The 16,393-nt window shown below is 41.9% G+C and overlaps 1 protein-coding gene across 1 annotated transcript in view; it reads left to right on the forward strand.

Moving 5' to 3' along the window:
* Positions 1-1,543: 1,543 nt before the first annotated feature.
* TRPM3 (transient receptor potential cation channel subfamily M member 3) overlaps positions 1,544-16,393 on the forward strand; it is a gene marked incomplete at both ends in the record, with an annotated part of 416,264 nt that continues 401,414 nt past the window's right edge. The window contains one exon of the mRNA XM_082013364.1: positions 1,544-1,702. Within this exon, the coding sequence (XP_081869490.1) occupies positions 1,544-1,702 (159 nt within the window). The remainder of the gene's footprint in view (positions 1,703-16,393) is intronic.

A 16,393-nucleotide genomic window follows, 5' to 3' on the forward strand; every position in this document is an offset into this window, starting at 1 on the left:
TGGGATTTGAAAATCATTAGATTCCTCTAATGCGTAACTAAAGAAAAACACTGGAGTTGGAAAATTTGATAGTTATGATTAGTGGATAGAGGAGACATCAGATGAGTTGATCTGTAGATGTCATTAAAATGATAAAGCTAATTGACTTAATCAGCAAAACTGACCAAATGCTGATGTGCCTCACTTGGGAACAAATGAAGCTAAAAGTACTCATGATAATAGTTCACTCAAATGAAGTAACTTCTTGTAGTTACAGGTGTTGGAAGGAAGAGACCACCCAGATAACATCTATCTCCATGTCGTGGTTTAGCCCCAGTCGGCAATTAAGCACCACACAGCCGCTCGCTCACTCCCCCACGGTGGGATGGGGGAGAGAATCGGAAGAGTAAAAGTGAGGAAATTCATGGTTTGAGATAAAGACAGTTTAACAGGTAAAGCAAAAGCCACGCACACAAGCAAAGCAAAACAAGGAATTCATTCACCACTCCCCATGGGCAGGCAGGGGTTCAGCCATCTCCAGGGAAGCAGGTCTCCCTCAGGCGTAATGGTTTCTTGGGAAGACAGACGCCATCACTCCAAAGGAGCACGAGCTTGTATGCTAACATGCTGACTAGCCATCTTGTTAGTTCAGCCGTGGGGACTTAAGCATCCTCTCACCTCGTGAAGAAAAATCAGCAGTGAGCTCGGAAGGCAGGGGAGAGGCTGCTTTTTTCTGTGGCACTGCACCAGTATCCTGTGCTCAGCACGCTCCATGTACACGTTCCTAAAGTGGCTGGTGGGGCATATTGAGTCCAGAACCCTGACCAGGACCACCAGGAGACCCTTCCAGTATTAGTAGAGAGACTGTTAATTCCAGAGATGATCCTTGTTGAATTTAAGAAAGAAAAGCAGGCCCCACAAAGGTGTGCCCTACCAACAGGTGCCATGCTGTCTTTTGCTTCCGACTTGGTGTTTCCATCCTCCTAAGTGTAAACAGGAGAGAAAAATGCTGGAGTCAGTGTTGAATCTGTGCACCTGTGAATGGAATTGGACATTAAGAAAGAACATGCTGTATTACGGGGAAACTACTAATTTAGTCCGTAGAACAACTCAGTTTAATGAGAAGAAGCCTCCAGGCAGGATTTTGGCAAGATCTAGACACTGAAGCGAACAGGCATTGTAACCTGCCACGTTTAAGCACGGTGCAGCCACCTGCCCTTTTCACCCACCGCTTCCCAGTTCACGCCAGGCACCTTCTTCGACTCAGGTCGTAGACTAAATCTCTAATTTCGCTGCGGGATATGACGAGCTTTAATTGCCACCAAGCTTCCCCTATCGCCCCTCCTGCCACTGCCCCCCTCCGCCGAACACGCCCCACTCGCCCCGTCCCCCCCCGACACCGGGGCTCCCCGCGGGCAGCCGCGCGGCCGCGGCGCGCGGGCGGTGCCGCTCCGCCCCGGCCCGCCCCCCCGAGCCCCCCGCGGTGTCTCGGCAGCATCGTTAAAACTACGGGCGGCGCGGCCAGGCGCGGGGCGACCAGCGGGGCCCGGCGGCGCGGCGGGCCATGGGGCAGAGGCGGCGGACCCCCGGGGCGGCGGAGCGGGGCTGCGCCGCCGAGGGGGCGGCGGGCGGCGGCCGCGGGCGGCTGGCTGAGTCCTGGCGGCGGCTGAGCTCCCGGCGCGGCTCCGCCAAGCGCGGCGGACCCTCCGCGGCCGCGCCGCCGGTGAGTGCCCGGGACCGGGTCCGGGGTCGGGGCTGGGCTCCTCCGTCCGGGCACCTGGTGAACCCGGGTGCTGGGTGGGGGTGGTGTGAAGAAACCTGTTGCACTTTGGGAGGAAGAGTCCCTCTTCCCATGCGCTGAGCCTGACTTTGTATCGGTAACAGGTGCAAGTCTCCTGTTTTGCTTTCTGGACGTGTGCGTGGGTGAGTGTGCGTGGATGAGTGTGTGCGTTCCGCGGCGAGGCTGCGCCCGGGGGAGCAGCAGCGCGGCTCCCGGCGCGGGTGTCGGATTCCCCCGGGAGCGCAGCGGCTTGAGGCTTGTGCCTGCGTTGTGCAACTGAGAGGAAAGGGGAGCGATCGCAAGCAGAAGAGCTGAGGACAGGTAGACTGAAAAGCTGCGCTTGGGAGCCGGAGGTTTCCTTCTTGGGAAGGTGTCTTCTTCGGTGTCGTGTCTGCCTTCAGCCACCTCGGTGGGATGTGTCAAGAATCTCTGAGGTGGGTGGACGGACATCTTGATGAAGATGCCCGCCACAGCATAGATTACATGCCGGGAAAACGAACATGTTGGCAAGATACACACATGGAAATCGAGAGAGTGAACTGAGTATTCAAGTAGAAGGAGACAGTGACATTTTTTCCTTGGGATCAGAACCCTAGTGCTAGGTGCTGAACACAAAGGTTTTGGATGAACTGCTCACTGCCCAAGTACAGCCCTCAGTCCTCGTGTTTAGAAACAATGTTGAGTGTTCTTACTGAAAGCCGGCTCTCTGAGGGCTGGAGTGATACACCTTATTCAACAGACCAAATGTATTGTTTCACAAAGTAATATAGATTTTTAAGCTTTTGAGCTGAAGGGAAGAAGCCCACAGGTTGAATGCCAACTGGGGAAATAACATAACGGTGAAGAGACCTATGGTAGAAAGGATGCCATAGCAACAAGAAAGCATCAGAGAAAGTAAGAGTATTCTCTTATGAAGGAGGAAGAGGAGGAGCATTGCATTCATCTGTGCCACGCTGTAGATTAAAATACTATAATTTAAGCTGTTGGGTTTGGGGTTTTTTTCATAATACACCAAGTTCTCTTTGCAGTAGGTGCCTTAAATGTAATTCCCAGGTAAGGGTTCTACCACCAGAATTCGTAAGAAAAATGCACGATGCAGTTGGAGATTGGGTTTTTTTGGTAGGGCTTGTTGAATTTCTGTTGTTCTAAACAAAGTGGGGTTTGTGGCTTACAGCAGAAATGTATTCTTACTCCAGGCAGAGCCCTGAATGAGATTCAGGTTGCAAGTGTTTGACCAGATTCGAAAGTCTGTATTAACCTTTGATTATTCTTTAAATTTCCAGAATCTTTCTGAATGGATGAACAACTTCTTCCTGTAATCTTCTCTAAAGCAGTATTGAAGTGGTGTGTTTATACTAGTGGATTTGCATTGCACTTAAACTACCAAATTTCATAAATTTCAGGACGGATGGGAATGGCTGATTCTGAATGTTTTTTGTTGGTTTATTTGGGGTTTTTTAATTTATGTTAGTTTTTTATAAAACACTTTTTTGCAAATAGGGAGCTATTAGTCTGTGTTTTCTTCATTTGTACACTTTTTTTTTGTATAAGAGAGCACAGGATTTTTGAAATCACATTTCACTAAGAATAAATCACTTGGGATCATTTTCCAAAGCAATGCCAGAACACACTAGTCCTTAAGATATTTCCCACCACCACCATTTTTTCCTTCTCCCTTGTCCCCAAAAAGTCCCTGAAAAAAGGTGTAAGATTTAAATCCTATTATCATTAGCATTATAGTCACCCCCCAGCCTTGCCTCCCTGATTGTGTTTTTCTTGTAGTAATTTCCATTTGTCTGCCACAGTTTACTTTTTCAAGGTTGTCACTGGTCTGAGGAGGACTTTTGGGGGTCAGTGATAAAGCAGGAGCTGGCACAAGTGACGCTGTGCGCGTGTATCTTTCTGCTCATGGTTCTTCCCTAATCTCATCTCAATACCACTGTTCTGGGGTCTCAGATGACTTCTGTGCCCCTTTAATTAAGAAAGGCTAGTTTTGGTCAGTGTTGTTAATCATCTGGAAACTGGCCAGAGTGTGTGGACTTGCTTTCTTTCACTCCTTGGAGCAGGCTAGTGCAACAGCCCTTTGTAATGTGCCACAGGGGAGAGGCCACTACTGTGTGCAGGTGGTTTTGGATAGGTGAAAAATGATGTGGATAATCCTTCAGCACCTCCTTGAAAACTTAGACTATCACTTCTTTAGAGCAATTTCTGGGGTTTAACCTATGTGACAAACTTACTTTAAAATTGAGGTTTATTCAGAAGAAAATACAGGTAATGCGTGTGTGTGTGTGTGCTTGTTTTGCATAAAGGGTCTAATCTGAATGTCTTGCAAAGCAATTTAGGTAGGTGTCCTTGTTGTGCAAGAAAAGGAAAATTCTGCATTTTAAAGAACTAATTTCCTCCCTATTAAACCTTGCTTTAGAATTTCTGTCAAATGCAGAAGTTTTAAATTAATAATTGCACATTGTGGTTAGTAGTGAAAATAACAGTTATTTTTCTGCATCCTTCTTATCAGGTACTGTCTACCAATAGCTGAATTTTTGAACCTTCCTTTTCTTCACATGATTGTAGAAATTGCTGATCCTGATGTTTCACACTTATTCAATGAAAAAGTAACGAGCAATAATCCTAAAAGCTGGCTTATGCTTTATTTATTTAATTGTTAATTCCTGAAGAATAATTTGCAGTCCTACTTCTTTACCAAAACAGTTTTTAAAAATTTTATTTAGCTTGGTTTTAAATTAGTCCTTGAGTGATAGAGAGGGAGTTGTTTTATTGGCAGAAGCTGAGGAAGAGAAGGATGTTTGAGATAGAAAAGGTTTGCAAGAGCTAACATTGTCTAGATCACACATGCAGCTGCCTCGAAACAATCTCTAGCTCTAAAGCTCTTATCTTTGTTTACAATGTACTGACCCCAGTTACATTTTGAGTAAAGGGGTTACATATTTAGGGACTAAAGTAGGGCTGTTGCTTTAGAATGGAGCCTTTTCTGCTGTTTTCCTCTCGCCGTCATCTGCTTGTGTAACTCTTGCAACGGAAAGCTGAGTGGGAACCCCCTGCTCAAACTGATTAAAGTTTTGCCACTCAAAACAACAGATAGCATTTTGGATCGTGTTAAATTTCTGCCCATAAAGAAGAACGTCTGGCTTCTTTCTACTAAGATCTTGAGTCTCATTTGTACTTACGGCCTCTGAATGGTTTGAGTTTTTCAACTCATTTTAACCAGGGACTACACGGTATAGTGCTCTAGCGTAGTAAAAAAGGAGATAAATGGCTATTCTGATGTACAGTTTCTGATTACAGGAAGTTTTTTTCTTCATTGTTCAAAGATAATAGGTTTTTCTTATTGCTTTTGAGTTGAATTTTCCCACAGGATATTTACAGTAACTTGGAAACAAAATGGCAAGTGAGAAATGTATGAACACATAAAATAAAAAATTTTCTCTTTTATCTTGCTGTGGCATCAGTGAAATTACAGCTGTGAACCAGGTCATTGATCCTGTCCTGGAGACTGAAAATCATATGGGCTGAGTACAAAAGATTTGCAGGGAGAAATCATCTACCTTATGGCAGAGCTGAGCTATAGGTACATGTGTATGTGGTTACATGTACAGTAGTTCTCACCCAGTGAGTGAAAAGCTGAATTTCAGAGTGACTTGTCATGGAGCAGATTAGGGGGCCTTGAAAAAAACTTAGCTTATCCTTTGAGTTCCATGTTTGTGAATTTAAGAAATCAGCTGTCACTTTCTCTTTCTCACTTACTGTGGCAAAAGCATCTTTGCCAAGAGGCTGGCCAGCCTGGTGAGGAGATTGTTGACCTAGGAGTGACACGGGAGAGAAATTACAGCCCGGAGTTAAGTGAGAAAATGGTGGGGACAAGGGCAGAGAGAAAAAGCGCAGGGTCCGGGGAACAAGACAGGGCTCGGACATGTTCGAACAGGACAAAAGGACACCCACCTCCAGGGTGCGCGCACATCTGCGTGCAGGCTGGGAGTTGCGCAGGAGGGACGAAAGCTCAGCATGTGGTCATGGAGCTGCAGTATTGCTGGGATGCCTGTCGTGGTGGGACAGCCCATGTGGCTGTGGTGCTGCGACGATGGAGACGAGCCCTTCAGGAGAGACACACAGAGAAGAGGAGGAAGGGAGCTGCCCTCCATGTGAAGGAGCAGCTCAGATGTGTGGAGCTCAAGTCTGGACAAGAGCTTGTAAGTCAGGTTCAGAGGAGAGGTCACCAAGTGTGGTACTGTGGTGGGATGTGTTACAGACCACTGACCAGGGTAAGGAAGTAGACTTTTCTCTGAAAAAGTCTCTGTGTCACAGACCCCCATCCTCACTGGGAACATTAATGTGCCAAGATGCCAGCCATCCAGGAGACTGCTGGAGGGTGCAAAGGATAACTTCTTGTCATCAAATGGTCCTCTAGTCCTCACACAGCGCACTGTGCAGACCCTGTCCATAGAATGGCTGACCCATTTTGCTCATTCAAGCTATTATAGGATTTTCTTCCAAGGAAGCAATTCTATTTGTCTTTTCTGCTGGCAAGCAGAAACAATGTTCTCATGAGTACTTCTTGCTGCGCTTTTAGATGAAGGCAACGTGGTGCAAGTGGTGTAATTGCCAGTGGGAGCTGCCTGCAGGCTCCTCTCTTAAAACTAGATGGCTGAATTTGTTCTGCGGACAAGGAATTTGTACAGCACTACGCAGCCTGAAGGCCAAGTCATATGTGCAGTGCAGCACAGCATGGGCCAGGGTGTACTCAAGTTAACTGGTATGTGGGTCACTGACTTCTTGATGTGCAATGGTCTCCCTGTCAGGATCACTACAGATGGAGAAGGTGATAAAGTGACAGACACCTTCATTATTGTCACCAGCAAGGTCTGCCAGGCCTCTGTGCTTAGTGATGGGGCTCAAACAGGACATGAACTATCAGCTGGGGATGATGGTCAAGTCAGGGATCATGTAGGAGCACTTGACTCATACATGTCCCTGGGACCTACCAAGCTGCACCCCAAGGTGCTGAGGGAGGTGGCTGATGTCCTTCTGCAGCTGCTCTCCATCAGCTCTCAAAGATCATCAAGTTCAGGGAGGTCCTCAACAACTGGAGAAAGGCAAATAAATGCCACACCTGCCTTCAAAAAAGGGCAAAAGCCACTCTGAGGAGTCATAGGTGAGTGGTCTTCCATCAGTCCCAGTTAAAATCAAGCAGTGAGATTTCCTGGAGCCCATGTCTGGGCACAATAGGGAGAAGACAGTGACAGGGAGCAGTTGGCAAGGACTTACCAGGGTTAAATCATGTCTGACCCACCTGACTGCGTTCTGTGACAAAATTGTGAGGACGAAAGGAGAGCAGCAGATGCTATCTACCTTCAGCATTTTCTCCCCCAATAGTCTTGTACATGGGCTGTGACATTACAGACTGGGAGGGAGGACACATTGGCAGGTGAGGACCTGGCTGGGTGGTGGGATCACAGGGTGGTGGTTGGTGGGTTGGACACAGCCCAGAGGTTGGTGTGAGCAGGACATGGCCTCAAGAGCCAGGGGAGGGCAAGGACTGTCCTCCCTGCTTGGTGCTTGTCAGACCCTGCCTGGGTACCACCTCTAGTTTGGGACACCAACACAGGGGCAACACTGACAAACTGGTGGGAGGTGAGGGGAGGCCACCAAGGTGGTGGGGCTGGTGCCCTTGCCCTGTGAGGAGAGGCTGCAGGATGAGGGCTGGTTCAACTGGGATGAGTGACAGCTTTGGGGGCACCCAGCAGCACCCCCAGCACCCATGGTAGGGGATGGAGGAGACACAGCTGGGCTCTTCCCAGTGGTGCATGGCAAGAGGGCAAAAGGCACAAGATGAAACATAGGAGGCTCATGCTAGAGATAAGGAGAAGTCTTTTCCCCAGGAGGAGAGCCCGGCGGTGGAGCTGAGGCCTGGGGAAGGTGGGCTCTCTCTGGCCTTGGGGCTTTCACAGCCTGACTGGACAAAGCCCTGAGCAGCCTGGTCTAAGCCCCCGGCTGAGCCAGCTCTGGATAGGGGCTGGGACTGGAGATCTCCCCAGGTCCCTGCCAGCCTGAGTTATCCTGGCATTCTGTAAAACAACACTAAAAAGTCCTTTGGGAATTAATTTACAAGATGCACACCAGCACATCTAGTAACTCTTACTTAACTTCTTGAAAAACTTAGCAGTGTAGCGACAGTGGTTATCAGAAGTGAAAACACACTTCTTGAGAAAAATAACCATAGTGGTTCTAGCCCAGGGCAGGGACTGATAAAATAATCTGATAATATTGTAAAGTGGAAAGTAACGCTTTGCCTGGCCGTTGTCCCTCCTGCACTGGCAGGACGGTGCATCCCTCTCTCCCGCAGCGCTCTGGCCCAACGCCAGCTGGAGGATCTGGCTCGCAGGAGCTAGCTGAAAGCAGGTGTCTGTTATATTTGAATGTCATACTTTCCTGATTATTTCATTGTCCGGGAAGCATAGCAATGAAAGGTCCAATAAAAAAGGAAACCAAAAATCTTTGTCAGCGGTGTGACTGGAAGGTGGGGCGAAGACTTGGGCAGACGAAGCCTACAAGAGGTTCTTGCGAAGGTTGCAGGTCAAGATGTGCTGGTGTAGGATTCACATCATCAGATGAATTGTGATGAATTTTACTTCTGATCTGTTTTTACCATCATTGAATAAAGTATTCGTTTTTATCATGATATTTTTTAAAAGTTCTTAGTAACTGAAGAGAGCATAACTAATTCTCTATGCAAATACTTTGTCATGTATGACAAATTGGATATTTTGCCTAGCTTTTATTTTAGGTAACTGCTATTTTTTATCCATTTTTGGCACTTATAAATTGTTTTTTAAAAATATTATAGAGTGTATAATGGAGTGTTCGGGGTTTTTTTTAATTTGTTTCTGTGTGCTGTGGATGAACAACACTTTTTCTGACTGCTTATTTGTATGGATTAATAACAAAGCCAAAACCAATGGCTATTCATACTTTGAATTAAATGCAGTTTCCTGCACCTCAACATGAGGTTGCTTCGTTATTTGCTAAGAATCATTCCTGAATGCATTGCCTAGTGTCGCCCTGTGGTGGACTACCAGTGAGGAAACCTTTCAAGAAACTTCTTATAGTAGTTTGTCTGGACAGCTGACCTTGAGCTTGCTCTTTTACTGGTGGGGAAAAAAAAAAAATTATATTCTGTGCATTACTCTTTTGGTGCATGCGTGGACTAGTCTGTTAAATAGTGTGACAGCTGGACTTTTAAAGGTTAATAATTCATTATTATTTTAGGGATCATGTTTTTGCCAGAACTGTCACGAGGAAAATGTTTTCGCTTGCCTGTTACCATTCTTGTGAAGGATTTCTCTGTTTTGTGGATGGATGCTGGAAAAACATCCATAATCCTCTGTTATTAGCATCAAGTAACTTTGAAATTGCTAATTTTTGTGCTGAAGGGAAAGTTTCAGATTTTGGATTTGAATAATTTGAATAATTATATCTCTGTGTGATTTGTGTGGTATTTTTTTTTTACTATTTTTTTTCTCACCGGAAGAAGTAATTACTATGAGGCATGGATGTAGGCTTTCAGAATTCACCTGAAGGTTATGGGATATTCATTTATTCATCACAACATAATACACACAAGTACTTCCCAAAGTATCTGAGATCTTAATATTGTTAAGAAAGCAGGAGCACATTTTTAGACACAGCTTGGCTGGGAATTGATACAAGTATCCTATCATAACCTATTTGCTGTATGCGTAGCTAAAAGCAGCTCTTTAGAGACATATATTTAATACTTCTGCTGAAGCAGCACTTCAACAACCCTGTCATATTTCAAAATGAAAATGCAAAAGATCCCTCAAAACTCTTATTCTTTTCAAGTACAAGTATTTTTTTTTTCTGTCCTTCTTGTGTTCTTTTTGCTTTTAGATGACATATTTGCTTTAATGACATAATGGAAGTGTTGTGTAAAGAATATACCAAGTAGGTGATCTCCGATTGCAACTTTTTGAAGTTTGCTGTGAATTACAGAGAAACTGCCTTGTTATAAACCCCATGAATCACAGCGACTGCAGAGGTGCAAGGAGAAGAAAATAAAACAACACATCTAAATAGACAAGCAAATGAAAACTTTCTGCTGCTTATTGCCACAATTTAAGTGCTTGCTTTCTGGAAATAAAGTGTAATGAGAGAAAGTATTTGATGGTAATGTGCTAATTTATTATAGCTATTTATTCTGTCTTTTTTTCTCATTATTTCCTCTGAATGGTAATAACATGGTATTTACTGTGACTATTTATTCAGTGCTTTACTCATATATTTAATTATTTTTTTATGAACACACATCAGATAGTTTTTATTTTTAGTGGCTGAGCTGAGCTGGTTTGCAGATCAGCTCAGGAAAAATCTAGATCTTAAGAAGATAGGTGAAGCTTCACTGATATCAGAATATTTATGCTTAAACCTATTGCACATTTAAGATCAAGAATAAATGAATGGAGAATTATGTATCTGTATATTTGTATGTATATATGTATTTCTCAACTTACTGGAAAATTATTTCCAAATCTAAAACCAAGAAAGGCAGAGGAAGTTCCTGGGAGCATAAGCTTATGTTTGGTTTTAGAAATAGTACCTTATTTCAAGTTGCTCATGACATTAATGTTGAAATATTGTTCTGTCCATAGATGGAGCATTAGCAGTGTTAAATAAGAGTTGAACTGCACAGGCTCCTTCTTTGTAGCTGTCATCATCTGCATGTTTTAAAAGAATTAAAGACCCAATTTTCATAGACTGAGAGGTCTTACGTATCCAAGTACATGTTCTGAAAATTTTAACCATGGAACAAAGTCTGTGAACTTCACTCTCTTTTGGAGGGTTTTGCTTTCAAAGCTCTCAAAACTAATGACTAAACCTGGACCTTCTTCATGAACAAGCAGAGGTGACTGTAATAATTCTGTTATTTTGAAGGCAGTTATTATGGAGGACCCAAGTCTGCAGTAACTTTACTTCTTCAGTTTTCTCTGCTTCTCCAACATAAGCCAACCTTTGTTGTCAAAGATTCCCAGGCACCAGAAGCTCTTCCTGGTCCGATGTGCTCTAGGGAATTGCATTAGTGGTCCCTCAAGAGAAAGGGATACAAAAAAAAGGAATGAAACAGAAAAAGAAATGTGGCCACTGCATGTGACTGGATGACTTAGAATTTCCAAAGGTGTTGGTGGGGAGCGTTGCGTCTCAGAAAGTTGTTATAGGAAACGAATAAGGCTGTAGTAATATCAGAAAGTGTGAATGAAGCTTGGGGACAAGTGGAAAGCTACTGAGGCAGGCAAGAAAGAAAGATTTTGATGAGCTTAGCAGTGAAGGTAGATGCAGTGAGGTCCACCTCAGAGGTGAGCATATTTGTTCTCTCATTCAATTACCAAAATTGTGACAGGGCTGGATTTGATTCAATCTAACTATTCTGGAGATGATGACCTTTTGATTTTAGATGTGCATTTTGGTTTGAAGAAAATATTTCCCAAATGTTTAGGCATTAGAGTTATTTTAAAAGATGGTATTAAAAGTCGATCATTTACATTGGCAGTGGAAGAACACAGATACTGTGTTGTTTGAAAATACAATTTAATCATAATGCAAGCTTTCAGCCTGTGTGAATGAGGCTTAAATTCATTCCTGACACAATGCATTTGAAGCTGGCAGAACGCGTCCTGATGCTAAGCATATGAAACCTTTAAATATAAGAATGTAAAAGTCTAGGGATATTAGAAGGCCTTTAAAAGGACACAGTCTTAAAATTAATTCATACAAGCCATTTAGAAAGCAAGGCCCATAGTTATGATTGTTTTTTGTCAGTAGATTTGACAGCCTTACTAAAGCTCCCTGATGGTTATCTCTCTGAGGTACTGAGAGGACTTCAGAGATGTCCTATTTCACACTATTGCATCAACTGAGTTATGATGCAAGTAAAGCAGTAATGACTTGTCCCAATTTCAGTGCTGTGTCACTGTATAGATGCCAGTTCACTTTCTAAGTAGAGTGACACTACTCAGACTGCAAAATGAGTTGAAGTAAATCTAAGCTGAGTAATTAAGAAAATGCAGAATGCAATAGGTGGATTGCAATGCACAACATTCTGAAATGATGGCACAGTAGAAAGCAATGGTTTCATTAACTGAGACACAGTGCTGTTGATCACACTATTTTTCTGCAGTAGTTAACAGAGGGCACAACTAGTTAAATACGAAAATTACTCACAGAAGGATATTATTCAAGACCTAATCAATGAATTCTGGTAGTATTAATAAATTCTCACATAAAGGATTAATTTTGAGGCAGTAAAAAAACATACTTATGATTTTGGTCCATCAAACGTTTTTCTCATTGTTATGAACAAGACATTTCTAGGCTACAGAGGTGCTGTTTTGGATTTTTTTTCAGTACAGACACAAATTCATCACTGCAGATCAAATAAATGGCTATGAGATATAAACTAAGCGTGGGTCCTTACTCGCATCTCTGTAATCTACCTACTGCTTCATTGCAATGCGGTTGTGGTAGCTCAATGGGAAAGCCATGGCAAAGTGGCAACTGTACAAAAATGTCTGTTAAAGCAGAAGTTTGTCTTAGTTATTTCTTCTGTTTTTTAGAAGGGGGAGAGGGTAACAACCAGCATCCTCACTGGTGCACGCTGTTGAAGAGAAACTTAGAACACTTTAAAGATCCCTGTGTGCTGTGACTTCATTTGGCTGAAGAAAAAATGCAGTTCACCCAGCGTCTGTTGATTGCTCTTTGCACACACCAAAATATCCTTATGCTTCTCTTTTCCCATCATAAGCACCTCCTTGTTCCACTTTCCCTTTTTCACCAGCTGTGGGACTGTATGAACCTCCTCCGGTCTGGTCTCCCTTTTTTGGAGTTAATTGTATATAAAGATGTCAGATTTTTCTTGGAAGTCAGTGGTTTATCTGTGTGTGACTTCCCTGAACTGTCCTCTTTGCATGTGTTAACTGTTCTGTTCTCTCCCTCAGAGACTTTCTTCAACACTGAGATTAACATCCCTGTGCATATTTTTCTCTTCCCACTCCAATATTTTTATATGTATATGTGTATATATATGTATGTAAAGTCTTTTGGAAAGTTGAGTCATAAGGATGTGTTTATATTGTGCTATTTTTGGAGAATTAGCACAAGTACTATTATACTGAAAAGCGTTGAAACCCACATTTTCATTGGGTTTTACATCTATAGACAAGTACAGGATGCTTGAAGCAAAGATTCTGCATCATATCTCCTACCCACTATTTTTTTATTTGGTTCCCAAAGCCTTTCCTCCTTTGTTTCATCTTCTAAGAAACAGCAATGTAGTTAATATTATGATGCCCAGACTATGTCCTGGCTCTAAGTCAGGTGAGTTTGAGCACTGACTGGAGCTTAGAGTTGTCTCAGACCTAGAATTGAATTGGGCTAGTTAGAATATCTGGAACTCTAGATAGTCAGAGGTCTTGTGACTTAAAACAAACCATTTAATGTTGAAACTAGAGGCAAGGCTTAACAAAGGTGCCTGTCCAAGTATGTGTGTCTGTGTGGCTTTTTCTTTTCTTTTTTTTTCTTTTTCAACTTCTGGTAAAGGTTAAATGAATATCATGGCAAATTTGTATAAGGACATTTCCTAGACCATTTCCAGCTGCTTACTTGGCATTATAATGAGATAGCGAAGTGATTCTAATACCTGGACAGAGACTGAGATAGTCTCTGATAGACTTAGTCTCATAGCTCATTTTATTTAATGTCATGATTTTGAGGGTAATCTTTAGTCTCATCATGAAAATATCATGTGTATTCCATCGGCATAAAGGTTAAAATATTTTTTTATTGCCTGGAGGCAGTGATTTTAAAAAAATTAATTCATACAGTCTTATAGGAGTGTTTTTCTTTGATTAATAAAATGGCACTAGAAAGCTATAGCTAATTGTGCCTCCTGTGCTAACAACCTTACTGAGTATGATGTTGTCATCACAGGCAATTTGGGAGATCATAGATTATTGCTAGTGGCTGGAGTGTATGTTCCACTAACAGCTGCATATCTCATTGCAGAATGTGTCCTAATGGAAGAAACGTTTCAAGTCAAATTTAAGAAAATTGAGAATATTTCACTGTGCCATTAATCTGGCTAGATGAGATGCCTATACGTTTATAATCAAATCTAGTACACTGGGAATAAGGTCTCAAATTCATTGCATGAAAATCTGTAAGTGTTTTCTTAATTCAGTTTATTAATGTCAGAACTTCAATAGCTGTAATTGCCAGCTCTCTGGATCTTGGTGTTCCCCTTAACTAGAAATCACTGTTTTGCTGTTGGATAGGGAAGGAGGTGGTAAGTCTCAGATCTTATGAGGAAAAACAGCTGTTAAAAATGTTGGTTCTGCTGGAATCAGCTGTTGTACTGCTAGCGTGATAGATGTGTATTCACGCATACAACATGTTCAACATTGGTGTTAAGGGCTGGTAATAGATACACAGCTGATTCAGTATATAATGAAGCTGATATGGAAAAGATAGCTAACATATATTTGAGCATTGTAAATAAGTCCTCCGGTTGACTCCACCTGGCCTTGTTCAATGGGCTTTGTTGATTTTTCTAGTGTTTTCTAGATATCCCAGAGCTATAGTTCCCAATGTACTGTTGAACGTTCAGAAATCCAGGTATATCTGGTGTAGACGTGCAGATGAGAAATGTAGCACATACATGGTGGATCTGATATGTCTAGAAAACAAGATTTTGCAAAACTGGCTTGTGCATGGGTGATACATCTGGCACCTGATGTGTTTGGACTGCTCCGGACTTGCACACAGGTGGTACGTAGTGCATCAACTGTTTCCTTCTTGAAAAACTCACAGTCCAGGACATGACTTTGTCACAAAAGCTGAATTAATGAATTAATTAATGAACTAATCCACCTAAAGGATTCCAAGATTTCCAGACAAAACAATTTGTCCTAAGCACAGTCCCCCATGTTATTGTGGTTTTAAAGTAGACTCTTGTATCAAAGCGTGGCATTGGCAAAGCCTTACTGCTTTAAGAAATGCAATATGATCTTTATAGATTTTCCAGAGTTACTTGTCAGTAGGGAAGGATTTTTTTTTCAAAAGGAAACTTTAGAGATGAAAGAACAAGACTTCGTTTAGAGATGTGCTTATTGTGTATAAATACGTTTTTTAAAATTTTATTTTAGATAACTGTACAAGACCTCTTCATTTAATAAAATATAAGTATTGCACAATTGAAGAAAATGCTTCTATGACTTTCTCATACATGCAGGCAATGAAGTAACATGTTTTCACAGGTTCTGTAGGGGAACTAGTGAATTTCTAAGCATATTGAGAACAAAATAGTCATATATTTATGTGGAATTCGAAGCAAAAATGAAGAAAAATCTAAACTTTGTTGAAAAACCTAAATTGTGTTTGCTGTTTGACTTTTTCACCTCTGGTGGATACAATTGTTTTTTACATTTAAATGAAATCTTTGTGCAGTTATCAGCATACTTTTGAATACTGATGTTGTCCATCTTCTTACATAGAGAGAACCAAGTCCATACACTTCCCAGGATATTGGAGAAATATTCAAAATACCTGAAATACAGATAAATGGCAATGTCACAAAGGTATGTGTCTGAAACAGTTTTAAGACTATATGCTAAGTAACCTAGCATAGCAGTGATTTGAAAATAAGAAGTATATAGAGGTGAAATTGTGTCCTGGTAGTAAGGAATTCTTTCACCACACAAAGCCTTTCAAAATGGAACATTTTCTTTGTTTATACCAGAAGTATGCCACTAAGAAACCTCTCTTATGACTGACTATATTTAAGGATCAACAGTGCCGAAGTCTGGAAAGATAAAGTTCTCAGGGATTTAATTTTAAGAAGTGACTTGGTATATTATGAAATACATCCTATTGTTTACTCTAAACTCCTGGAGGGGTGATGGCGATATGGAAGAAATAGGACAGTTTAAAAGTCTCTTCCAAAAAGAGGCTTTTTGAGGCCCTGTTGCAATGGTGTAGGCAACCTGAGCCTGCTCTTTTGATTTCTTAAGGCTTGCTCTGAGACATAAGGGTTATAGTCATAATTTCAGGCAGTTTAAAGACCAAGACAAGCACCATGCACTATTTTCAAGTTGCTTTTAGAAATGTTTTTGCGCAGGTAACCATTTGCTATTTCTTTGTCTGCTTCAACACCAGGAATGTGAGAGGTCAGAAATTCTGGCCTAATCATTTGCCTTGTTTCAGTACAAGAGGTGTCAGAACTTAATTGCTAAATTGTTATCTCTACACAGGTAAGGTGAAAATAAGAAAAGGAATAATCATTGGAATATATTTTAAAACATAAATATCCAGAGAGAATTTTTAAGCATTCAGTACATTTGAAATGTATAGATGTTACAGAAGTATATAGGACTTGTTTAAGTAATTCTTTTTAATTAAAAAGTCATTCTTGATATATACTGTTATTAGTGTTTCATTTATAGCCTTAGAAATATTTATAGAGAATTCTCCATCGAATTAATGGAACCTGTCAGCAAATGCCAACAACAGAAGGAAGAAACCCCATTAAATCTGTTCTCAACACATAGTTAGGTT

Source organism: Phaethon aethereus (genome assembly GCF_964289735.1).
Source record: "Phaethon aethereus genome assembly, chromosome: Z".
In the NCBI taxonomy this organism is placed as follows: Eukaryota; Metazoa; Chordata; class Aves; order Phaethontiformes; family Phaethontidae; genus Phaethon; species Phaethon aethereus.